A 26,824-nucleotide genomic window follows, 5' to 3' on the forward strand; every position below is an offset into this window, starting at 1 on the left:
GGTGGTTAGAACAAGCAATCACACTCTTATGCAGGCAATTGGGGAAATCACCCTACCATTAGGGTATCATGATTGGGTTTGTGATGCTGAGTTTCAAGTAATTGATGACCCGGAAAGCCTCATCTTCACCTTGGGAAAATCATGGTTACAACACATAGGAAAGTTAAAAAGATGGTTGTGTCAATTTGGATGGAGAAAGAGATGGACGAGTAACGGCGCGTCCAAATAGACGGCCAAGTGAACGAAATTGAAATTTTCATCCCAAAAACCTAGCGTCCGAGCCTTCATCCGAAAGTTCAGGTGGCATGTTTCGTCCGCCTAGTTCTCAGACTTAATCATCCCTGAGAAAGGTGCCAGTCGGACAGGATACGTCATTCGGTCAAGGCAGCCAGCCCTTCAATGAACGGACACGATCTGTTCGCCCCCTCATATAAACTCAATCTCCGCGTATTCGGACGCAATAAGGCGAGTAGAAAATCAGAGGAGGCGGCCGGTATCACCCCTTCTGAGGGGCAAATGTTTAGGGTAAAAATACCCCATACACGCGGTCCAATCCCGTAGTGACACGTGTCCCAACAAAAAGGTAACACGTGTCCCTATGGGAAGATGACACGTATCAAATGCTCAAAGGAGCACCTAAAATAAGCATGAAAGAGGCCCTTATTACATCAGGGTCCAAATTGCGCAGCCAATAAGGTCATGGAATATTTGGGTACAAACCCTAAAGGGGCACAAACTCCCACCCCTATAAATACCCCAATCATTTATGATGGGAGGGGTGGATTGTGACATAACATTAAATAGAGCACTAAAAGAGCTCCAACTTTTCTCGACTTTCTCTCTCTAGCTTTTCCGTTTCAGATCACTGACTTGATCATCGGAGGCGAATATTCTGATAAAGGAATATTCGTTCATTTGCAGGTGTCCAAGTCTACTTGCCTGTAAAGCGCGACCAGTGTTCGAGGAGATCCAAAAATCACCCGAAACAAGTTTTACTATTCGATTGATTTTTCCAATTATGTGTGTCATGTATGAACAATTATAGTTGTTAATATGGAAAGATTTGTTTGTTCTAATAAATAAGGGTTAAAAAAATACTTCATTAATTCTTGAACATTTTTTTAGGTTTCATTAGTCGTTAATATTTTGAATAAATATTTATCTATATTAAAAATGAATATGTAACAAAATAAAAATGAAGAAATTGCTTTTTTTCTATTCAAAAAAAAAATAAAATAAAAACACACAATTGCAACAAAACAAATTAAAAACTAGGATATTATACTTGTTTTCAACCAAAAAAAAAAACAGCTTACAATTTTGATTTTCGACTATATTTTTGATAATTTTTCAAGCAATTGTGCAATTTGTTCTCATGTATTAGACATTGTGTTGATTATTGTAGAGAATTGTAACCTTTTGCGGGAATTTATTTGCAAATATTGAAGCTGTTGATGAGAGAAAATAGGGAAATAAAATGAATTATATAAAGAGAGAGAATTTGAATGGTGGTTTTTTTTTTTTAATATGTGGGGTATAGATTGTTACTACTGTAGCAAGTGGGTAATATATGAAAAGTGACAAATTAGTGGAAGGAAGGCTAAACGGTACCGTTTTACATGAGGGTGTAGGTAGAAGACCCTACACTAGTGTGTAGGGCTCAACAACTGCAGCAGCACTCCCTCACCCCATGAGACCAGCGGCATCAGGCAAGCAGCATGTACCCGTACTATAATCATTATTTGGTTTTTTTTTTTAAACAGCAAATGTTTCGAGCAAATGTTTCCTAAATTTTGCTCCAATTGGATTTCATATGATTATATTCTTCTATACAAATCCTAAAAAACGCTTAATGAAGTGTATGGATAGCGAAAGTTAAACTTGGTCAATTAAAAGCATGACTTGTGAACAGAGGATACCACAACCTTGCAAAAAATCTGCATCTTTCACATTTTGTGGTATGCTTATTTAAGAGAAGGAAAAATGTTTCCCTCCCTCTCCTTTCCCTTCCTTCCCCCAATCCTTTATCCAAACAAGAGAGTTTGTCCTACTCCCTTTCTCTTCCCTTCTTTTCCTTCCATTTCCTTCTATCCAAACAAAGTGTCAATTATACATCACAAATTTTTAAAAAAAGCTGGTGTTCATTAATTTAATGAATGGCGAAATTTTCGGACAAGCAATGTAGTGGGTATGCACGTGCGGTGTAATGATTGCTAAAATTGAATAAAGAAATAAAAGTTTCTCTCTCCTCGTTTTTCTCTTTCATTCAAACGTTGTTGCTTTCTATCTCCTCGTTTTTCTCTCTCTAAAAACCAGTTAACTTGCGATTGCGATCGTTTTCTCTCTCCTCCATTGTTGCTTTTCGAGCTTTTTCTCTCTTTTCTTTCACTTGTGAAGTTGTTTATCGCTTAATTCTGGTTAATTTACTTATTTTTTTGAGATTTTTGTTAGTTTAAATTGTTTTGGTTCTTCGATTTTTAGGTTTTTTTATTTTGATTTTGTTTTCGTTTTTTGTAGTGTTTGTTTCAGCAATGGTGAAGAAGAAGATTACAAAGAAGGCTGTAGATGCTGAAGAAGGTGTGTTTATTTAAATTTTTCATCATTTTTTCGAATTTTCAATTGAATTTTCGCTTATATATGTCGAATTAGTAGTGCATGTTATTTTTTATAGTTTTATGTTGATTTATTATGCATATTATGATAATTGAATTTCAATTTTGAAGTTATTATGTTTAATTTTGCTTTATTTTATTGTTCATTGTGATAATTGGTTCAAAATTTGATATATATGTGTTGTGGTGTTGTTACATGTTAAACAAATTTTGCATGTTTGTTTTCAGAAGTTTTATTCATTATTCTTCAAATTTTGATGTTAGGTTTTAGTTAGATTATGAGAATAGTATGCATATCTGCATTGTGTTTGTGTATATGCGTTTGAGTACCAGTAATATGTGCATTGTGCATTGTGTGTGAGTAATATATACATATGTTATTTATATGCATGACAAAGGTTATTTTATGCTTTGAAAAGGGTCACTTTATGCTGTGAAAAGGGTCACTTTATTCTGTTAAAAGGGTCACGTTTGTATTTAAAAGGGTTACTTGTTGTAGTTTAAAGGGTGACTTTATGCAGTGAAAAGGGTCACTTTATATAGTTAAAAGGGTCACTTTATGCTTGTTAAAGGGTTACTTTTTAGTTAAAAGGGTTACTTGTTGTATTTTAAGGGTGACTTTATGCAGTAAAAAGGGTCACTTTATTTTTTTAAAAGGGTCACTTTTTGCATTTAAAAGGATTTTTATGCATATATTCTAAATTTTCCCATGAGTAATATGTGAATTTGTAATTTATGGTTATCCTCTGTATTAATTAGATATAGGTGGTTCAATAGGTGTATATCGTTATAAATCGCCTTCAAGGGGAAAAGGAATGGGTAAAGAGCCTGCTAAAAAGAACAAGACAGCTCTTGAGAAGGACAAACCAGAGTCTAAAACTGTGAAGGCTAAAACTGTTCCTAAAAAGGCCAAAGCAGAGCCTCAGAAGGTTAAAGCAGCTCCTAAGAAGTCTAAAATTGTATCTAAGAAGGCCAAAGCAGATTCTGAATTGCAAGTAGTTTCTGATTCTGATTCTGATACTGTTGTGTAAGTATAAATGTTTTTTGTTTTGTATTTTTTAATCATATATATCATGATTCTGATTCTGATTCTGATATTGTTTTACTTATATTGTTATTATTTAGGGAAAAAAGACCCTTGATTGCAAGGTGCAGACCACACACATTGGAATTAATGATGAGTACTTTTAGTCCTAATCAACAAAAAGCTGTTGAAGAAATAGGTTTTGGTGGTTTATTACATCTGAAATTGAAAACATTGAATCGTCAAATGCTACATTGGCTGGTTGAACACTTTAATGGTGGTAGCTGCATGTTCACTATTGCTGCTGGTAAAGAGTTTGTAGTTACTAAAAACGATATATGCGATGTCTTTGGCTTGCCTATGAGTGAGATTGCTGTTCCTGAACTTCAGAAGAATCCTGAAGAAGGTAGTGTAGATAAACGTATCATTCAGTCATGGAGACTTGATTATGGTCTTACTGAGAAGCAACCTCTGCATTTGTCAAAAGTGGAGTCTAGGATGGTTGATTTGGATGATGGTGGTGAAGAATTCAAGAGATGTTTTGTGCTACATGCTATATCTAGCTTCTTAGCTCCTACTACTAATAGGACTGTTTCATTGAAGTTGCTGAAGGCTGTGGAAAATGTTGATGAAATCAAAACATTTGATTGGTGTTCATATGTTTTGAAAAAATTAAAGAAGGCTGTTGTGAAGTATAAGAATGATGAAAATGCTCAAAATGTAAGTGGTTGTTTGCTAGCTTTGCAAATTATGTATTTTCATCGATTAAATTTCCAAGGAGAAAAGGAAAGTAGTACCCTTCCTTTGATTCAACATTGGACTGATGCGAAGATTAAGAAGCGGATCAATTTGAAGATTAAAGCTGGTGATTTTAGGCAGGGACCATTGGATACCCTTACATATCCTGTTTCACAGCCTGAAGTTAGGGATCCTGTAACTCCTGTTGTTAAGCAAACTTGTGGTCAAGGGGCTTCTACAAGTGGTAGAAGTGGCCGCATTCTTGCATTTGATCTTCAAGATAGTGTGATGACTGATGATGAAATTAAAGAAATTTCAACTGATGTAAGTGTTCTTTTTTTTTATTTAGTTATTATCTCTTTATATGCACTAAAGTTACCCTTTTTGTGCACTAAAGTTACCCTTTTTGTGCACTAAAGTTACCCTAAATATTCAGTTATAAGGGTTACTTTATGCATTTTAAAGGGTAACTTTATACATAATAAAGGGTAACTTTATGCATTTAAAAGGGTAACTTTATGCATATATCATGAATTTTCATTTGTTTTTATTTTTATTTTTTACATTTGTATAGTTTCTTATTGATTCATATGTTTGCAGGCTGTTCATGAAACATTTCTTTTGGTCAAAAGAAATATGGATGTATTATTGTTGGTTCAGTCACAGGGTTTTCAAGCCTTGAGTGATATGATTGCTTCTCGCAGAACTGAATCATTATCCTCTGATGATCCTGTTGTATTTTCTCAAACACAACAGCTACTTTATGATCCTCATTACCTGAAGCTTTTAGATGGTTTAATTGAGGAGTGTAACAAGATGAAGTCTATTCATGAAATGTTTCGTGATTTTTATGAACCTGAAGGTCATAACAATGATGTTCCTGATAATGAACCTGAAGGTCATAACAATGATGTTCCTGATAATGAACCTGCAGAAGATTTGAATTTGAATAGGTCTGAGGATGATGTCAATGGTAAAGGAAAAAGTGTTTTGATGAATAGGTCTGAGGATGATGCTGGGCCTTCTGTAGCAAATGCTTCTAGACGTATCGTCAGAGGCAATAAATCTTTTTGCACTAAAGTTACCCTTTATGTGCACTAAAGTTACCCTTTATGTGCACTAAAGTTATTATATTTTTATATAAACAAGTTCTCATACTTTTAATAGTTTGCATTCTTGCATGTTTGTGAAAACATTGGCAAAGGTGAAGTTTCACAAGCTGTTAATGATTTGCACGATTTATGGGAAGGTTGGGTGAGCTATGAGAATCCTGAATGTGATATTATGGATGCTGAACTGGTATATTTCATGATAAATTACTATCAAAACTTTAAAAAAAGTTCTGTTTTGTGTTAATCTGTCTAAATCAGTGTTTTAATTTTTTCTGTTTCAGATATATTTTCCTATTCTTATTGAGAATCACTACATTTTGTTTGTTATTGATCATACAAAAGAGGTGGTATATTATCTTGACAATATCATCTGGCATGATGATGCTCTTGAATATACCAAAGAATTGTCTTCACACTTGGTATGTTTATGTTGATTCATTGTTATGAATCTGTTTACTTATTGTTTCCATTTAATTTTTTTTTCTTTTTTCTTGTTTTATTTTATTCTAAACTTTTATATTTTATGTCAGTGTGATCAAATGGGTGTTTTTCTCGGAAAAAGAAATCATCGAAAGAGTTCTCAACTACCTTCTTATAGGTTTCAAATTGTTGAGTTGGAATGGAGAAAAGTTTAAGTTGACAATTTGGACTGTGGGGTGTTTGTCATGTATCACATGCTCCATTTTGTTGGCGAATCGTTCAAATTAAATGAACTGAAAACAGTAATTATTCATCTATTTTGTATGTAGTTTTTCCCTTTCTAATGCTTTTATTAATTACATATTGATAAGTTTTTTTTTTTCTGTTGTGAGATTATTGGGAGAAAATTTCTACGAGGTGAGATCTGTACGACACTGGTGCTGTGTGATTTGAATGAATCTAGGAATGATGTGTTGTCAGAATTAGAGAAGTTCAATGAGAAGAAGAAAGATCCTGCTTATTGCCAGGAAATTGAAATGAGAAGAAAGGATGCAATTGCTGCAAAGAAGAAGAAAGATAATGAAGAAAGAAAAATGGCAGCTGAAGTAGAAGCAAAGGTAGAGGCAGACGAAGAGAATCCCAAAGGAAAAAGGGAAAAAAAGAAGACAGACAAGTACACTCCTTCTAAAGGGTGAAATGACTGTTAGAACCAAAGGTTGATTAGGTCTAGGAGTATTTTTTGAACAATGAAAAAACTTAATGTTTGTGCATATACATCAAGTTAAATGATGTAATTAAACTTAGTGGATAGTTTTGGTTCTTTTGGAATACTGATGTATGTGCATACATTAAGTAATTTGAAAGGTTCTTGTGTATGTTTTTTTGGGGTCACTTTTGTGCATAAAAAGGGTTACTTTGTGGCATAAAAAGGGTTACTTTTTATATTTAATAAGGTATACTTTTTTGGGTAGATAGGGTAACTTTTATGCATAAAAAGGGTAACTTTTATTGACAAAAGGGGTAACTTTTATTACCAAAAAGGCTAACTATTAACAAAGAAAAGGTTGATTTAGTGGATAGAAAGGATAAGGTATACTTTTTTGGATAGATAGGGTAACTTTTATGCGTGAAAAGGGTAACTTTTATTGACAAAAGGGGTAACTTTTATTACCAGAAAGGGTAACTTTTAGTGGATATAAAGGATAACTTTTATGCATGAAAAGGGTCACTTTTATTCATGAAAAGGGTTACTTTTATACGTTAAAAGGGTAACATAAGTTGATGTTTCCAAGAATTAAACATCTGCTAATAAAAGTGTCAATCACATTTTCATTAAACTTGTCATAGAGTAAAAAAAACAAAAGAAAAATAGTTTAACAATACAAGGTATATTAATTTCGAAAAAAAAATGTTCTAAAAAAGATCTTAAAAGAGTCGTAAGTTAGGTGTCTTTGATCTAAATTCTGAATTTGGAGGTGGCAGTGTTGGTTTTCTTTTTCTCTTGCTTTTTTCAAGTCCTCCTTTTGCTCTCTTGCTTCTTCCTTTTGTTACAGCCCTTTTAGGATCAAGTATTTGTGGTACACTTGTGCTTGTACTTGATGCTGAAGAAACGTCAGTATTGCTTTGAGTGCTGTCTGCCACATCAGGAATGTTAGAAGCAGCTTCTGCACTTTCTTTCTGAGCAGCAATAGCAAGTAAGTCTTCCACCATTTTAAGTCTGTTTCTGAAGCTTTCTTCCATAAATGCTCTTGTGTCTTCATTTTCTTGACTTTTTAAGATTAGATTGTAGAATTTCCTCATCATTGTTTGCCTCCATGGAATATATTGCTGTTTAGGATCCTGATTCTTCAACCTATCCCATGCCTCTGTTTTTGCAAACTTAGTCCATCTTTTTGAAACATACTTATCTGGTATTCTTGTTACTGAATGCAAATGTAGAATTCTGATGCAATGATAACATAACCATCCAGATGCTTCAAAATTTTTGCAAGTGCACCATACAGTTTGGCTCTCATGTATATAGTTTACTTAATGTGCAGACCATGGCTTGTCTTCTAGTGTTACTTGATAAAGTAGGCATTCTTCATTACTGCCTAACATCTGAACAGTTGTTGCCATAGAGTATCCAAACTCCTCTTCAAAATCTCTAAAGAGTGATAAAGTGAAAACCTGTACATCAAAATCATGTAGGTTCATTTAAATTGCCATATATTAGGTGTAATTTATGTAGTTGTCAGTTAACTTTTTACCTGTGCAGCATGCTTTAGCATTCCAGAGAGAGGCAATGAAGTGAATGCTATTGACTTGCTACAGGTAAACTCATCATATTTCTCTGTGCTTCTCCAACGATTGGTTGTATTCTTAAATATGGTATAAAATTCTGTCAAAGTAGTTGTTTTACTTGCTCTGAATCCTATAGCATGATTAGTGCTTTCACTCCTTTGTGACGATAAGATTCCTGCTGAAAAGAAATCTCTACTAAGGGCAGGACACCATTTGTCTTTCAACTCATACAATCTTTTGTACCAAGAGTGTTCTGTCAACTCATATTTCTGCAACATTGCCTGCCACTTTTCTTCGAATTCTTGTTCTGTCACACACATCTTTAAGCACTGGTTGAATGCAAATTTGAATTCTTTGTCTTTTTTAAGAGCTCCAAATCTGGTTATGGCATTTTGCTCCAAATGCCATATACAAAGTCTATGCCTTGTATTAGGAATCACCTGCATTGAAAATAAAGGGGTCACTTTATGCTGTTAAAAGGGTTACTTTATGCACTAAAAAGGATAACTTTATGCAGATAAAAGGGTAACTTTTATGTGAAAAGAAAGACTTTATTGTCAGATCTCAAATCTGTAAGATGTCAATATAAATCTTTTACCTCCAGAATTGCATTTGCCATTGCTTGGTCCTGGTCAGTGAATATTGAAGTTGGTTTTCTATCCTCCATAGCTTTGAAGAAGGTTTGTAATAACCACACAAATGAATCTGTTGTTTCATCCCCAATAAAAGCACATGCAAACATACAATTATGCCAGTGGTTATTTATGCCAACAAATGGAGCACATATAAGATTATATCTGTTGGTTCTGTATGTTGTATCAAAGACAAGAACATCTCCATATATCCTATAGTCTTCTAGCATCATTGAATCTCTCCAAAAGATATTGCAAATTCTTCCTTCTTTGTCAAACTTCACTCTAAAAAAGAAGTTTGGATCCTCTGATTGTTCTTGACTTAAAATGTTCACTAAAGTTTGAGCATCTCCAGCCTCAATTTGTTCCATTCTTAACCTTGAGCAGAAATTCAGGTGATCTACAACACTATGGCCTACATTCTGTTCTCCTCCAGCCTCTGTAGCCATGTAATAGTAAGTGTCCATTGTAGTTAAACCTGAAGATTTCATTGTTTTGATTGCTTCAGCTTTTTCCTCTGTCATTTTTCTTTCAGAACGATGCAAATAATGCCACTGTGGCTTTGTTAGCTTGTGGTTATGCTGAATAACATGAGACACCACCTCAAACTATCCTTCTTTATTCACTTTTTCTCTTATGCATGCCTTGCAATTTGATCTTGTAATGGCTACTTGTCTTGGCTTTCTTGCTTTTACATTTACATCCTCTTCATCAACCATTTCAACTAACTTTGTTTTCTTCTGACCTGAATGTCTCTTTCCCTCAGCAGAACACACATAGTTTTTCTCAGTTACTATTTTTGTGTGTTGTTTGAATCTAGTTGTATGTTTTCTTATTGAAAACCCTAGTATAGCAGCATGTTTTTCATACAATTCCAAAATTTCTTCAAAAGTTTCTCTTACCACACCAACAAATGATCCTCTAAGATCTAAACCAGAAGCATCAATTGGATTTGTATCTGTTATTTAATACAAACAAATCAGATAATAACCACAGCCAGCATAAAAAAAAAGGGTAACATTCGTGTGAAAATAGGGTAACTTTTATGCATGAAAAAGGTAACATTTAGGCATTCAAAGGGTTACTTTTTGCATACAATTTGAATTTTCAGCATACAATCTGAGTGTAACATTTGTGCATAAATAGGGTCACTTTTAAGCATGAAAAGGGTAACATTTAGACATTCAAAGGGTTACTTTTTGCATACAATCTGAATTTTCAGCATACAATATGATTGTAACATTTGTGCATAAATAGGTCACTTTTAAGCATGAAAAGGGTAACATTTAGGTAATCAAAGGGTTACTTTTTGCATGCAATCTCAAAAGTTCTGCATTCAATCTGAGAGTAACATTTAGGCATAAATAGGGTCACGTTTATGCATAAAAAGGGTAACAATTATGTATTCAAAGGGTTCTTTTTTGCATACAATCTAAAAAATTTATAGAAATTACCTTCAGTTGCATTTGTTTTGGTTGTTTGTTCTGAATTTGAATCAATTGATTTATCAGGAACCACTTGGTTTTCAGCATTGTGTATTGCGTCTTCTGCATTCTCAATTGCTTCATTTGCATTATCAATTGCTTCATCTGCATTGTCTGGATGGTTGAATATTGGTACGAATTCATCTCCAAAACAATAAGTTTCTTCTTCTTCTATAATCGATCGATTTAAATCGATTTCAAATTCAGTCTCAACTTGCCTCTGTTTTTGTAGCAATTCGTGAATGAGATTGCTGCAATTTGTTGTATCGAAAGTCGAATTCTCCATTGATGATCGATTTCTGCAATTTGTAAGTTTTCTCACCTTTTTTCTCCTCGATTGATGATCGAATTCTTCTATTTGTGCGTTTTCTCACCTTTTTTCTCCTCGATTGATGATCGATTTCTGCAACTTTTGCGTTTTCTAACCTTTTTTCTCCTCAATTGATGATCGTTTTTTGCAATTTTTGCGATTTCTCACTTTCTCTCTCCTCAATGGATGATCGAGAGCTGCGTTTTCTCACTTTCTCTCTCCTCCATTGTTCTGCGTTTTTTTGATTTTTAGGTATAAAATTCCGCGATTTTAAATTCTGCGATTTAAAAAAAAAAAAAAAAAACAATAAATAAGTTGCACGTGAGAAAAACCCGATGTACAGTAAAAATACTGTACACCGGGTACATGCAAATGGAATTGATTATACATTACAATAAATCCTACATATCGTGGACCTGAAATATTAAGAACCTAGTCACTGGCTCACTGTACGTTAAACATTCTCCTAGTCAGAAGATGTGATTAGCTGCAAATTACCGAAACTTCATAGCACAGTTCAGTAGCATTCAAACCAGCCTTGAGCGTAACTAAACAAACCCAGAGATGTTCTCCAGATCAACCATTGACATCCAGCTTTTCTCGAGTGAGCTTGAAAGCATTGCTTAAAGAAAAAGTTGACCAACTATACCCAAGGAACACCCAATCAAAGTTCTTGCATTCAGAGCTCATAATGAAAACTTATTGCTGCGCCTCAAGATTCAAGACACAAGAAATGGTACTGATCCTTTTACGCCCCCTTTGATCCCCAACTGCATGCTTGCAAAATCTGTTACAAATCTTTTAGCCGCTGCCATTTACCTTAAGGACTGAACGATCTTCATGAAAAAGTTATTGACAGTGCAGAAACACATGAGAATACATAGTCATCGACCATTAATACAACGTTTGTGCTTCCTCGTGTGTCTCTCAGATTCTGAATCCTCTGATAAACTATATTCAGCATCATTTTGGGTCTTCTTATACCTGCATCTTTTACCTTTTTTGCTTGACTTCTCTTCACCTGATGAGCCACCTTCATGCAAAGATTTCGACTTTTTATGTCTACGTAAATCCTTATGCTTACTCCTTCTAAGATACCTTTCATCCACTGAATCCTCTGACATGCTAGAATGAGATAAATCCTTTTTATTCGACTTGTTATGTACGCACCTTTTTCTTGATCTTCTTTTGTGCTCATAACTATCAGAGCTAAAACTACTCTCTTGATCAGTATCCAGATGTAATCTCCGCTTCTTATGCTTACTACTACTTTTACCCTTTAATTTACCACTGTCACCATGAGACACAGGACTATTGCCTTCATGACTTTGTCTGTGTGACGCCCCCTTCTGTTTTCTTTTGCTGCTATGTTTCATTTTTGAGCTTCTTCTGTCATTGTCCCCGTCTGAAGAAGAACTGCTGTCTTCATGATCTTTTCCACTTGACATATTCTTCTGATAGCTTTTACCTTTAGACTTCCTTTTATGAGTTGTGGAGTTGAAATTAGTCAGCAACTCCGGTATATATCCCCCATTGAGGAATCCTGCAAAAGTTTATGAGCAACAAACTAAGCATCATTCTAAACAGTATGAAGCAAAACAGTAACAGGGAGTGCATGAACTAAACTGAATGCACTTTACCTCCATACTCATCAAATATCTCCTCATCAGCAACTATCTGCTGGTTAGGATCATCTAGGTGAAATCCACCACGTGGAGGGCTCATGCCTGGTTTCTGCTTCAACTCCCACTTTAAAGGCTGACAATGTACCCAAAAATATAATAAAAAAAAAGGTTATAATTTGAACAAGCAAGACATCAGAACTATGGATTTACAAAATATTATTTGACTGCTAAAACAAATGCGCTGCAAAATTGACAACCTACAATTCACACAACAATTATACAATCAATCAAAGCCTTAATCCCAAAAGTGGGGTCGGCTAACACCAACAATTATACAAGGTTTAAAAAAAAAAAAAAAAAAAAAAAAAAAAAAAAAAAAAAAAAAAAAACTGAAATGTGAATTAATCTATAAAAAGATACTACATATAAACACCTAAAAGGGGTCTTCAGTTCACACTTCCATTATGGTAAAATTGTTAGTTGAAACTTGTTAGGCAAATTAATTCATTTTTTCGATGAAGGCTGATGTGAAATTACCACCCAATCATTCAAAATCAATAAATTTCTTAACTTCAAAGAAGCTTCTGTTGGGGTTTTGAAAATTTTGGGGAAATCAAAGAAAAATAAAAGGGATAAAACCTTGATTCACAAAGTTTAAAGAATTCAAGGGTTTCAATCATAACCTCACACAAAGTCTGACTAGATTACGGTGTTCACCCAAAAATAAAAAAAAAAAATTAATAAATAAAAAAATAAAAAAAAAGTTAAGGCATTCACAAAGATAAAAATGCTCACAAAGAGGCAAGGAGAGAAAATCTCATGAATTCATATTAGCTGTCATCATAAAGGTGTTTCTTGCTATAGCCAACATAATCCTAATTAACTTCTACTGATATATATGAGATTAAATTGATCAGTCAAGGACTTTAGTAAATACAAAAGAAAGTTTAAATCCACTTTCTTTTTTGTTGCGGGGGGTGCACCAAAAGTTGTAGGTACGGGCAAAACACATAGGTCTGAGCGAACCAAAGCTCCAAATCTCTTCCATCAATCAACTTAAGGTGGGGGAGTACCTCAGAATGATATGGTTTAGGCACACGGCCACACCTAACGTTCTAATAGCTATCTTCCAGAGGAAATCCTAACCTTCTAAAGAGTCCTTAATGCAGTTATTCACCAACGTCGCATAATTAGCTTAAAGACTAAAGATCACATCCAAATTAGTTGTTTCAAAGCCAAAAGGGTAGCAATTTGGACATGGGTGATACATCCATATTCAACTCATGGGTTTCTTAGATGCTCCCACACCAGATCTTATTTGTTAAAAACGAATTGACCTCATTTTTCTAGAGGTAATAACAGAACTAACACAGCCAAATGGATGATAATGCCTCTTAAAAAAACATATAACCTAGTCGAAATAAACCATCTTGAACCATTGCATCGGCCCAAATCCAACACCAATTATTGTCGATCCATAATCACAAGCATCCAATGTGAGAACAATAAGACAACCATGGCGGTCTGTCAATAAGAGTAAACCCATCATTGACCAAGAAAGCTTATTAAAAATCATAATATACGATGTACAACATTAGTAGAGAGAAAGCAATTTAAACTTCTAACTTCAAGGTTACATGAATTGAATACAAATTAAGCATCATAAAAGAAGATATCACATTCAAACAATTCTCTTACACTATGGTAAGATATGGTAAACAAGAACTAAGCATAACAGACACTTCATCAAATACACATTCAACAAGTGCAGGTCCAATACAAATCCCGAGTTCATCACAAAAACGTGTAGTACAAACCATATTAAGATCTTAACAATGATCATAGTCCACTTCTAATCCTTCTTATATTCAAATAGGTGTAAAATTGTAGGAGTACTAAGGTAGTTCATTAATACTAGCATGAAATTTGAATTCCTCGTGGCATGACAAATAAATAAATTAAATATGTAAATAAAAAAAATATATAAAATAAAAAACAGATGAACTACACTATATAGTGAGGTGAGATAAGTTGGAGGCATGGCTTCCTAGTCATAAAATGACGCACCAAAATCAGCCTTAAAATTATCATACAAAAAATTGAGCAACCAAAGTGTAGATCTCATCATCTCAAGAGTGCTTTTTAGTTCTTTGCTATGAGCATAGAACTACCTTGTTCTTCAAACTTGTATCCCTTCTTCTAGGACATATTACAATCCATGATATTTTGAAATATTCTATCAACAATGCTCTCTATGTTTTGCATCTAGAAAGGCAACACTCATTTCCTCTTTTATACTCACAGCCATATATAAATCTATTATCCATGTTGCTAAGCTTATACTTTCTCCGTTCCCCTAATATTGCAACAAGGGGAGAAGACACGAAATTTAAGATAAGGAGAGAGAGAGAGAGAAATAAAGATAGGGACCATGTGATGAGGAGAGAGAGGAAGAGAAAGCATGCACAAATATGGTAATGTTGCAATATTTGTGAAACTTCTGAAAATGGTAATTGTTGCAATATTAAGGGAACAAAGGAAGTATTAAAAGCACATCAAAGGCACAAGGCAAGGGCACAATGTGAGTTAAGAAGTTAAAAGCATGGGGAAGTCTAAAGGCAAGACAAGGAGTGTGCCACATAACACCTTTGGTGATACACTTAAGTCACCATCCATATAGATGCATGTACGATTGTAGATTTGAGTAAAATTCAAGGTTATAAGGAAAATTTTCATCAAATTAAAACGTAAATTGCCTAGGTAAAATAGAGAAAAGAAAGAAGTTCAAAGATTGAAATTAAACTTAAGGATCATTCTATTTCTAGCTAATGTTCTAGTCTCTTGATACCAGTTTGATGTGAAACTATCACTAAATCATTCGACTTATAAATTGCTCTTTGTTTCGAAGGAATTTTATTTTTGGGATTTTAGGGGAAACAAAAAGAAATACAAATAGAAAGAACAAAACTTGATTCACTAATCACAAATATTTATGAATTCAAATTGAAGAAAAAATTTTGATTTCCTAAACACAAAGATTGGGATGTTTACAAAGACGCAATATAAGAGATATTTCTCTTCAATTCATAAATCATCAAAAATATTCAATACAAAGAGTTTATCACCCTTTCTATAATTAGCCAGTATTAAAATTAACTATAGAATTCAATTCAAGGATCAAGATCAACTTTAATGTGCTGGTGTAGCATTCGTGAGGATGCATCACAAGGAAGAAGCAAGCGCACCTAAGCAAGAAATATAATTTTGATATTTCCCTAAAGGTGTGGGCTAAACACACTGAATTGGTGTGGGCACACTATTAAAGTAGATCTTGCACACCTAACTTTGTTCCTCATGCTCTTCTTCCTCGATATTTCTTAAGCTTCCAAAAGGTCTTTATTCCACACCATTAGGTTATATGAGCTAATCCAAATAGTAGTTTCATACTTTCAAAGGCAAAATGCCACAAATTTAGATTCATGTCATAAATCCATGTTTAATCCATGGGTTTCCTGGATGCTCCGATCTTAAAAATCAAATGGCAAACATATCATACATTTAGTTGAGATATTGAGGTACATAAAATTATCTAACCCAAATTCTTTTAGGGGAGCATAACATATCTCCACATGAGTAAACCACTTTTTCAGGTGCCAAATGTAAGAATAAAACTTTAAAAGAACATATCGAAGTTTAGGATTTTAGACTATGTTGAAGGTTTAACGACTTACTAAAAGATAGCATAATGAAGTAATGAACCCTTAAGAGAACATAGTTAATCCAATGAAACTCTAACATCTTAATAATCTGCAAAACTGAAATAAAGAAAAATAACCATTAATTTAAGTAAACTACAGAAGAAATACCATCTTATTAGGCATGTCACTATGAAGTTTCACAAGGGCAACTTCAAACTAAAAGTTCCAAAAAAAGAATTCCCAAAGAGCAAGGCAACAACCTCTAAAACACAAAAGTGCCAACTAAACTCCAATAAACTTCATAAAGGCTATTATGTCTTATGATTCACTTGCCTTTTGTTCTTTCCACACCATCACTCATAATCATTTGAAATTGAATATATTTATTATTTATTTCCCTGAATTAAGTTTTCTCAGTTGATGTTGAATCTTCTTCTCAATTGATCATGTTTAGTCAATTAGTCTTGCACCTAGGCTCTAGAGATCCCTTGCACAACGCCGTACTACATGTCTTTCTAAACTAACCTACCTGACTCCAAAAGGAATTATAGCAGATAAACGATGTATGCAAATGAAACATGAAAGAAAGAAACAAGATAGGTCTTAGTCACCAGCAACACTGTACTACTAGTCTACTACTACCAATCTACCAACTATTAATAGACAGAAAGACCTGCCAAACCAAGCAATCATAACATTTAACATTTTTATTTTACCCTGGTATTCGTCCACTATTTCAAAGATATAAGAAAATTAAGCTACCTACCATCATTAGAGATTCCAAAATTGCAAAATTAGTCATACAATAGAGAGTATACAATCATTAGATCTACAAACCAGAATATGAACCATTTAAGCACACGAGATATTTGGTGATGTACAAAGATGGCACCACCATCAAGGAGCCACAAAATAAATAGTAAGAATATAACATCTTATCTACAGAATACAGTGTTGTATGTATGTATATATAATTTTATGGGCACAGATGGAGGTAGGTATTAATAAAAATTAATCCATCATACTCGATTTCAACTGGAGAAAAAGAGACATGGTGGCCCTAAAAATAATCAAAAAAATAATAATAATAATAATGTTTGTAGTAACCAATCACTTTACGTTTATAGAGATGCCCAGTTTAAAAGTCATTTCTACTCTGCTAAAAATTTCACTAACCAAGATTTCCTATAGAACTATACCCCACTCTTAAGTAAAAGTGAGTTTCCACAAAAGGTTAATCACCTGAGTTTCAAATTTTGATTTTGATTCAATTAGTTTTATATTAGGTTAATGCATGAGTTACCCTATTATCTTTTGACTGCGGTGGCAGGAGAATTCCCAACATACAGAATAATTGAACAACAATAATCTGCCAGGAGATCAGATCAAACATCTACCAAATTTTAGTAGCTATATTTTGCCTACATCAGTTATACACTACCGTGGTTGCAAATTTGCACATGGCAACAAAGTTGTGATAAAAGGATCCAGTGAGAAGAGCAAAACACAAACAACTATTATAGACATTTGTGCTAAAATTAGTTAAGTAGAACACAAAAAACTACCACAAACAAGCATGATCAGTAGCAGAGGATCCCAACATTGCAGGTTGAATGGTGTAACCCCCAACCATTACACATTTACACCACAAAATCAAGATATTAAAAGTAAAGTCACAGGTCTAGACATGCAACTAACTGAAAAGTACTAGAACAACCAGTACATTTGGGGCAACTAGAGGGATATGGATTCATAATAGCAAATTATAAACATTTAGTTGTCTAAGTTAAAAGAATTTCTGGAGTATCCACCATGAGCAACTCAAAATTGTACCATTAGAAATTTCAGGTTTACTCATGTGCCAGCATCACAGTTTGGCATAAGCACATTACTATCCATATAATTAAGCATGCAAACAGTAATAACCATACTCACCTCACTTGGATCCATCTGCGCCATAATAGCAGTCAAGGGGTCATCTCTCTTCAGCCTACTCTCATCATTTGGCATTATAGCATCTTTCAGTGGACATTCACGGTCTCCACTTTGATGCCCGTAATTTCCACACCTTACACATTTAACATTGCGAACTTCTACCGCAAAGGGTTTAACCCTACCAGTAACTCCAGTCTCTAACCTGCAATTTATAAATTAAATATTTAGAAGCCACATCACATAACATAAACACCAAAAAAAAAACAAGCAACAGCATTAGGAGATAATTAACAAAATCCAAAGGCTTATTATGCATAAAATGTGCAAGGAATCAATATTAGGGGAAGGGTATGTTAGTCAAAGCCTATTAGTAGTAGCTTGGGGAATAAGTTAGAGTTTGTTATAAGAGTTTTTCTATAAATAGGCCTCATTAGGAGGAATAATCATCATGTTGAATATTGTGAGGATTCTTATTGGGAGAGAGTGAGCCTCTCGAAAGCTCATATTAGGAGAGAATCCACCTCTCGAAAGTGGAATTATCATTCTATTAGTGTAATTCACATATTATCAATATAATCAGCATTGTCCTTCCCTAATCTCTGCCATAATTAGAGCTGTAATCTTGTCAGAAACCATGCTAATTCCTAGCAAAATGCAAGATTGAACAGCAACCATAATAAGTCATTCACCGTGCGCTTGTGAGTTGTGAGCCTGGATGTCCATGAACACAGAAATCTACCAATTTACAATGTATTAGATGAAAACAGTAGTCTTACAATCCCATTACCATAGTAAACAATGGAAGAAGGGTGAGTAGCATAAGGCAGTCAATCTATCAATTTAAGGATAAGTAGCTGGATAGGCCAACAATTTAAGGCAGTCAATCTTTCTCCAACGGATGCAAAAAGATGATAATGAAAATTTTGTATTAAGCAAGACATCACAGAAACTATAAATTGCTATAAGTGTATGAATTTATGAATTGAAATATTTAAAAGAGATCTCTACGATCAAGGGTTTTGAAAACCATACCAAACTGAGCATGTATACTGGACTACTGTTTCAACAAGGAACTCGCAAGTTTAAAGCCCAATGAGCCCACATGGGTCAAAAGTACTAATCCAATTAATTTAGTCTTACAGAAAACAGCTGGAGACAATAAAAGAATTAAAGAGCATAGTGGTATGATAACCTGAGCCAACTCATCAAACCAGATCAACCAAGATAAATTCTGCACAAAATTGGACAGTTCGAAAATTGCTCATTAGCATTGTGACCATTATGACACCTACAGAAAAATAATGCACCTTCTCTAACTCAATTTCATATTTAGTTTTTGTCGAGTGTAAGTTGTAAGTTTTCAAGCGACTTTTGCTAGAATTTTTGCATATAATCTACCTTTAGACATTTGATTCCAAACATATTATAATTACTTTGACAATATATAATGTGAAATCAAAATTTTACAACCAAATAAACCTAATTGGGACTAAAAAAAAGGCTCATATTTTTCATATACAATTAAGAGGTTTTCTTTCTGTAAAAGTAATTATAAAGTAATTTTAAAGGAAAAATGGAATTTAAAAAATCCAACCTTTGCTCGGTCTTCTCGTAAAAATCCAATGTTAAGTTAATCTCACAAAAATCCAACCTTTATACCCCACCTTCATCTAAAGATCCATTACTTGTTGATGATCGGTCATTTTAGTTTATATGCCACGTGTTAGGTATTAATAGGTCAATTAATTTTTTTAATTATTAAAAAACAAAAATAATTAAAAGAAAAAATAAAAAATAAAAATCAGAAAACCCAGCCCCACCCCTCTTTCCCTGACTACTCCATCCCCACCAGCCACCGGAACCCAGCAACCACCCTATTTTCCTTACCACTCCTCCCGCCGGCCAGCACCCCCTACCATACACTCCATTTCCAATCTCCGTTTCAGCAGCCCCGCAACAACCACAATCACAAATTCACAACCGCACCACCCTCCGACTCCAACCTCACGCTGTAGCGTTCCCACCAATCACCAATCCACATCCATCTTGCTCGCCATCACACGAACCAGCAACACAACCGCACAGCCACACACTTCACCAACAACAACTCGCCACCTTCACTAACAACATCAACTCGCCAACAACAGCAATTGGCACAATTGCAGCAGCTAACCACCAATTTCAGCCCGATATTAGCCAACAATCAACCACCAATTGCCACCAATAACAGCCCTTATCACTCACAACAATTCCCCAAATACAAGCACCTACCCCAAACCGACCACCAATTTGGCTGCCGCCATATCATTTCCACCACCGCAATCGAAGCCCATCAAGCGCTGCCACCATTCAAATTCAACAAGCCCCAACCTCACGCAACAATTCCCATTCAAACCATTGCACCCCGTTTAATCGTCGGGTTTCGGATTTTGGTGGTGGTGATTGGGTTACGGGTGGTGGTGTTGGTGCGAGTTATTTAAAGTGGTGGTTGACTGGTGTTGGTGGTGTGTTGGTGGTGTGTTGGCGGTGTCATTGGTGGATTGTTAGGTTGTTTCCATTTTTTAGGAGAGAGGGGTGAGAAAGAAAATTGAGAGAATTATAAAAATAAAAAAAATAAAAAATAAAAAATAAAACTAAAAATAAAACTTTTTAACCTAACATGTTAAAGGTCAAATGGATGTGTTGGTGAAGGTGGGGTATATAGGTTGGATTTTTATAAGATTAATGGAAGGTTAAATTTTTAAAAGAAGATCGAGCAAAGGTAAGTTGGATTTTTAATTTCCATTTTTCTAATTTTAAATTATTTTGAATTTTTTAAGAGATGAACAAAAGGTTCCATGAAGATGAACATTCAAAGAGAGGAAATAGAATTGATTGAGGTTGACAAAAGAAGCACCGGGATTAATTACATGTCATAATTGTAAATTTGATTAAAAATGAAAGAATCACAATGGACATGTTATTCTCAGGCCAAAGTCGCTGAAAAAAATATAGGATAGCAATAATCATGAACTGGTTAAAAAGGTAGTAGTGAACAATTTTTTTTTAATGTAATATTTGACAAAGTGTCTAGTTTGCTAGGTAGTAAGCGACAAATATTCCTACAACATTACTGGATTGAAAGTCAAAAACTAAAATTAGAAATTTTCTTCTGGCTGCTTTAGAGTTTATGGTGGGGAGTTTTAGATTCAGATTGATTCCAAATCAACTCTTAGGTAAGCCTTAGAGGTTCTACCTTTGTCATTTCAAAAGTGCTTTTTCCCACCGGAGAGGTACTAGTTAGGTTTTACAGTAAGTGTCAATTTTAACATATCCTTTTTAATCCCCGACCGTCTAATACTTTTTGGAAGGACAAAATCAACCTTTTGAAGGGTTTGTAAGCACGATCATAGACTTTATAATCCTAAATGAAAGGGAGCTAAGCTACTAAAAATGTTCAGCTGTTGAAGTTTAAGGAAATTTTAGAAAATAACACCACAAACAAAAAATAAGTTTTTATTTTAACACTGCAAAAAAACTAAAAAATTTGATTTCACCACCACTTAACTTTTCCATCCAAATAAACCGTTAAGTGGGGCACATAATTGACACATGTCAATAATCTACTGGTTTAAAAAATTAAAATTAAAAATATATATATATTTAAAAAATCTATCCCCTAACCCAGCCAGCCCCACCGCCGGAGCCACCAAATTCACCGCCGGCTTCACCCCAGCCGCCGATACTCTAGCCTAGGTAGCCACCCGTCGGCACCCCTAGCCCCCACCCAAACCGACGAAAACTAGCCCCACCACCCACCACCCATTCTGGCCTTCCCACTCCCCGAAAACCACCCCACGGCGCAAACCCAAGGCGTCGGAAGTCTCCTACCACTGCAACATCACGCCACCACCATCTGCCTCTGCAACATCACCGAACTCCCCTACCTTACCCAGATTCGTCGCCGACACCCGAACCCACACCCAAACCCAAATACCGCATCTCTCACCCTCACCGTCACCTGAACCCGAACCCGCGCCCAAACCAAATCGAATCGGGGCTGAGGCTAAGGCTGGGTACGGTCCAAGTTTCGTTGGTCGGCTAAGGAGAATCAGCAGCTCGGGTTGGGGTGACGACGGTGGTGAAGGTGGTGGCCGAGTTAAGAGTTTAGGGTGTTTTTTTTCTTTTTTCTTTTTTTTTTTCTTTTTTAATCCATTAGATAACTGACACATGTACAATGTGGGGCCCAGTAACGGTTTTTTGGATAGCGTTAATAACTGAAATCAATTTTTTTAGTTTTTCGTGGTGTTATAATCAAAATTTGGGTTTTTTGTGGTGTTATTTTTTAAAATTTCCAGAGTTTAATTATAAAATTAAAGTGTAAGCACTAGCAGAGGAGCTAGGGGTTGTACAAATTCCCTTGGCTTTACGATTTACACTACATACCATAATTATAGCTGCCTAATACAGTGTCCTAACATATGTCATGTAACTAATTCCCTATTATCCGTCAACTTAGCAATGCAAACATTCAATAAAAATTAACATACAAAAAAAAAAAAACTTTCAATAAGTGAAAAAACTTTATTTATATATCGGAAAAAAAATAGGAAATCAGGTACAAATCTATTGCTATCAGTTACAAAAATCAGTTTATATTATGCATCGAAAATCGGGTAAGGAGTCCAGGGCTTTGCTTTATATCTTATAGCAATTAGCAACAACCCATGAAACATAATCATCAGTACTTATCTTATGAAACAATATCAGTGTTACTCTTAAGACTAAAGAGAGTTGACCATATTAATAGAGTTTGACCATCATGCCACAAAAATAATGGTCCATCAAAGTTTCAATGTGATACATATAGATGTACGCAAAAATTGGTACAGGAAGAAACAGAAATAGATAATTTCAGTTTAACACATTGCAAACCTTAAGTTTTCTATGACCGATACCTTAGCCTACATGAGACACAAACAACTATACCAACCAAACTTGACATGCTTGCACTTTTTTTTTTTTATCTAATCGCAGCATATCCCCTTACATGTATTTCACATAAGAGATTAAAGAATATAAATGGACAAATTAACTAAAATTTCTAGAACACAGATAAAAATGAAAGGGTCAAATTACTGGTCTTTAAAATATTTTAATTAAATTATATGTTTACCTTCTCTTATATCTTCCTTAAGATGTTTGCAAAGAGACATGATTTGATTAATATATGAAACAATCAACATTAGCATGTGTATTAGAGAATGTAGTTTAATGCTTCTCTGAAAGAGGTGTGAGGTGTGAGGGTGAGGGTGAGGGTGAGGGTGAGGGTGAGGGTGAGGGTGAGGTGTGAGTGTGAAGTGGCAGATTAAACTCTTCAAACCCTCGCAACCAAAAATTAACTTAGATTCTCCTAAGCCCTTGGTTGACTACAGTTTGCCACCGTATCTTTATAGCTGGTTGGTCAAATTTTGAATGGGCTATGAAAGGTAGAAACAACCAGCAATTGTCATGTATATAAAGCAATATCCAACAAAGGCATCAAAGAATTACTCCTAACGCTTCGCTACAACTGAACCAGCATTGAATCCTTCCATTTAGAACAAGCCAACATACCCCTCACAAGAATAACATAGTAGAGGAGCTACCCAGCTACGCCTAAATTAGATCCGAGATAAACTAAGCAAGTGTATAAAAAAAGAATGAAGCATCACACCCTCCCAGTTGGCCAAGATCAAGAAAATTACAACTTATTGTCGTAGCTTCTTATATTCAGAATCACAAGTCATTAAAATTCAGTCAATGCGGTCTTTAAAAAGACAGAATGGCAAATCAAACAAAGCCACCATTCACTTTCTCCAATTATTGGTCCTTTGATAAACACAATTATGCTTCAAGAGACAATTAGCAAAGGAGAGAGGATTGGCAAGCAGTGAAAGTAATTTACACAGAGCAAACTTGTGGAAATTACAGGCTGTTTCTCAAATTCAGCTAGGTCATGTTATTAGAAGGTTTCTTATATAATTAAATTCTAAAATCATAACTGGAAGATTAGATTAAACCTTGAAATTGCTTTCATTAAGCAATAAAGATGTTGACCAAAACCACAACTATGATAGTACAGATACAGAACAAGATAGTTTCTTACAATTTTACCTTGGAGCATTCTTGAGAACAGCAAATTCTTCTTCAGTTGGTAACGTCCGGCCAAAAACATCCTTAGGTCTTGCTTTCTTTTTCTCTTCCTTCACAGCTACAGCTTCTTGCGGCCTACAACCAACACCAAATTTCAGACAGAGGTTTTTTTAAGGCAATACACAATCAAATCACCTCGCTATAAAACCAAAGGAGGGTAAGATGGATACACTGAAGAGGAAGAAGCAGCAGTTGGGTCACTCTCACCAATCTTCCTTCTCTCATCAGCAATCTCAGCTGCTTTTGCACTCTCGGCATTGTAACCGGGTGGACGCACATACATAAAGCTAACAGCTTGCATTATATCCACCTATAAATAAAAACAATCTCAAATTCTCAACACCCCATAAACAAAAGTCCAAAGTTGCACAGATTACCCAGAATCAAGGAAAACCCAATTCCAAAATTGTGAATTTAGAGTACTAGTAAAAAAAAAAAAAAAAAAAAAAAACCATCCTTTGTCAAAATGCCCACTTCAAAAAACTTAGTATAAATAAACACTTCACCTCAAAATCAAATCAAAGCATGAAAGAAACCCAAATTTGAGAAAATCATGAGCTATGGAATCAACATAATATCCACCTATATATATGTATACAAAAACCCCATCTCAAATTCTCAACACCCCATAAACAAAAGTTCAAAGTTCCACACAGATTACCCAGAATCAAGGAAAACCCCATTCCAAACTTGTGAATTTATAGTTAAGAAAATTAAAAAAAAAAAAAAAAAAAAAAACCACCCATTGTCAAAATACCCACTTAAAAAAAAAAATAATTCACCTCAAAATCAAATCAAAACATGAAAGAAATCAACATAATGTCCTTCCTCTATGATAACACTCATAAATAAACAAACCATTTACCTCAAAACTATAAACAAAACAAGAAAAGATGGAATTTTGACCTTTTGTTTCTCTTTCTGAGAAAGAAGGGAGGTCTGGCGAAGGTACTCCTGTTCTTGAGAATACTCGCGGGCGATCTCCTCGGCGCGGCGTTGGCGCTGAGAATGGGTTTGTTCGGCGATCCATTTGCGGCGTTGATTAGGATAAGAGAGAGGATGCCAAGGTTTCTGATTGAGAAAGTTATGACTCCAAGCAGTGCCTGCTTTAGTCTTGAAATCAACCTCACCTCCATCTTTGTCTGAGAATCTCTTGCTTAACCTTGGTCCTCCTCCTTCGTCCTCCATCTTTATGTTTTTCTCCAAACTTTTTCACTTCCACTATTCTCAATGCTTAGTTTTTTCTCTTTCTCTTTCTCTTTCTTATGTTGGGCCTTATAGCTTGCTTTGTTTCACTCCACATTTTAAGTTGTGACAAATACTAATAAGGCCTTGATTTATTCACCTTAAAAAAATAATATTAAGTAAAAATAATTTCAGTCAGTTCAATAAAGTTCAGTTTTCTTAAAGAAGAATTATAATAAAAAATCAGTCAAAATAATTTCAGTTCAGTAAAAATAATTTCAGTTCAGTAAAAATAATTTCAGTTCAGCAAAATTAAGGTGAATCAAACAGGGCCTAAGTATTATTCCTTCCGTTTTTTAAATACTTCTCCACTTTTCTTTTGTCGTTTTTGAAAAGATTTTATAATATTTAATTTATTTTTCTCGATTAGTGGACCCAATTTTATTACTTTTAAATTCTCTCTCCTCTAATTTACCTTTTACCAACTCCACTATCTTCGTATTTTAATATTTTCTCCAATATCTCCTATGATGGGCGTTAGAACGGTCGCACATTCCACACTCAATCAAACACATTTATAAACAAACATCTCACAACCCAAGTACAATGATAAGTAAGAGTTCGGTCCACAAAGAACGGGATATGATTGCTAAGAATCTTAACACTTAAGCTAATTCGAAGTCTTTTGTGATTTGGGATTTGTCAAGTAAACAAACAAACTATATATAGTTCTAATTCAATGGATCAAAAGTGGGATCCACTCAACCGTGACAATTAGGCAAATAAGGAGTAAAATAGACAAGAGATAGCAAAGACTATATGTAAGATCAACCTCATGCAATTAGGAAACAACTCACATTACTAAACTTAGATTTCTCATTAGTTTAGCAATAAGAAATACATAATCAAATTGCAATAATGAATGACATACTCAATTCACATTTACATGCCAAACTAAGCATACCATGTTATCAAGCTCCTAAATCAAGAATAGCTAATCCTATCATGAAGAACTAACAAGCAATCTCATACAATCAATTTAATTGCAATATAAACATCAATACTTCTCCCACATTTACATAACTAACCAAAAGGTTGAGCTTCACTCAACCCCTAGCAAAGAAGACTACTAACAACTCATCTTAAGTGACATGAAAACAAGGGTTAGGGTTCTAATTAATTCAATAATTGGAGAAAAGTGATTAACTAATGAATAAATTATCATCCAACAACAAATTATCAAGAATTAAAGAGATTCGAGTGACATGCAAATACAAAATGAAATCAAAAATTAATTAGAGAAAAGTAGAAGGAAGTTACTAATTGAAGCTTAAAATGTTGAATACAATGTGCCAAAGCTTGAAACTCACTATTACAATGATTACTTTGATGAAACTAAATTACCAAAGTGGAATATTTCTGTAACACCCCCGATTTACTAACTAAAAATAAATAAGAATTAAAGGAAAATTAACGACCTTTAAAATAAAATTGCGGAAGCATACATCTAAATCGGAGGTATTACTGCCACACTCGACAACTTGACAAGTGCTAAGGCTTACAAAATCCCAATAATTACAACCAAATACATC

General features: G+C 34.5%; 1 protein-coding gene across 1 annotated transcript; it reads right to left on the reverse strand.

Moving 5' to 3' along the window:
- Positions 1-10,956: 10,956 nt before the first annotated feature.
- On the reverse strand, positions 10,957-25,318 carry LOC145611609 (putative zinc finger CCHC domain-containing protein At4g19190). Its single transcript, XM_081666950.1, has 6 exons — positions 24,954-25,318; positions 24,218-24,357; positions 24,009-24,122; positions 17,874-18,075; positions 12,256-12,373; positions 10,957-12,158 (listed from the first exon to the last, which is right to left on the reverse strand). The coding sequence occupies exons 1-6, from the start codon at positions 25,233-25,235 to the stop codon at positions 11,500-11,502; spliced, it is 1,515 nt and encodes a 504-aa protein (XP_081523076.1). The 5' UTR covers positions 25,236-25,318; the 3' UTR covers positions 10,957-11,499.
- Positions 25,319-26,824: the final 1,506 nt, after the last annotated feature.

The sequence above is a fragment of the Chenopodium album genome, chromosome 24 (genome assembly GCF_948465745.1).
Source record: "Chenopodium album chromosome 24, dcCheAlbu1.1, whole genome shotgun sequence".
NCBI classification, from domain to species: domain Eukaryota; kingdom Viridiplantae; phylum Streptophyta; class Magnoliopsida; order Caryophyllales; family Amaranthaceae; genus Chenopodium; species Chenopodium album.

Excerpts from the sequence above, each read along its gene's own strand:
- LOC145611609 (XM_081666950.1), bottom strand. The coding sequence starts at position 25,235 with ATGGAGGACGAAGGAGGAGGACCAAGGTTAAGCAAGAGATTCTCAGAC. Across the intron at positions 24,123-24,217 it reads GCTGCTTCTTCCTCTTCAGT|GCCGCAAGAAGCTGTAGCTG; the intron begins GTATCCATCTTA and ends TGTTGGTTGTAG. Across the intron at positions 12,159-12,255 it reads GATATTTGATGAGTATGGAG|GATTCCTCAATGGGGGATAT; the intron begins GTAAAGTGCATT and ends AAACTTTTGCAG.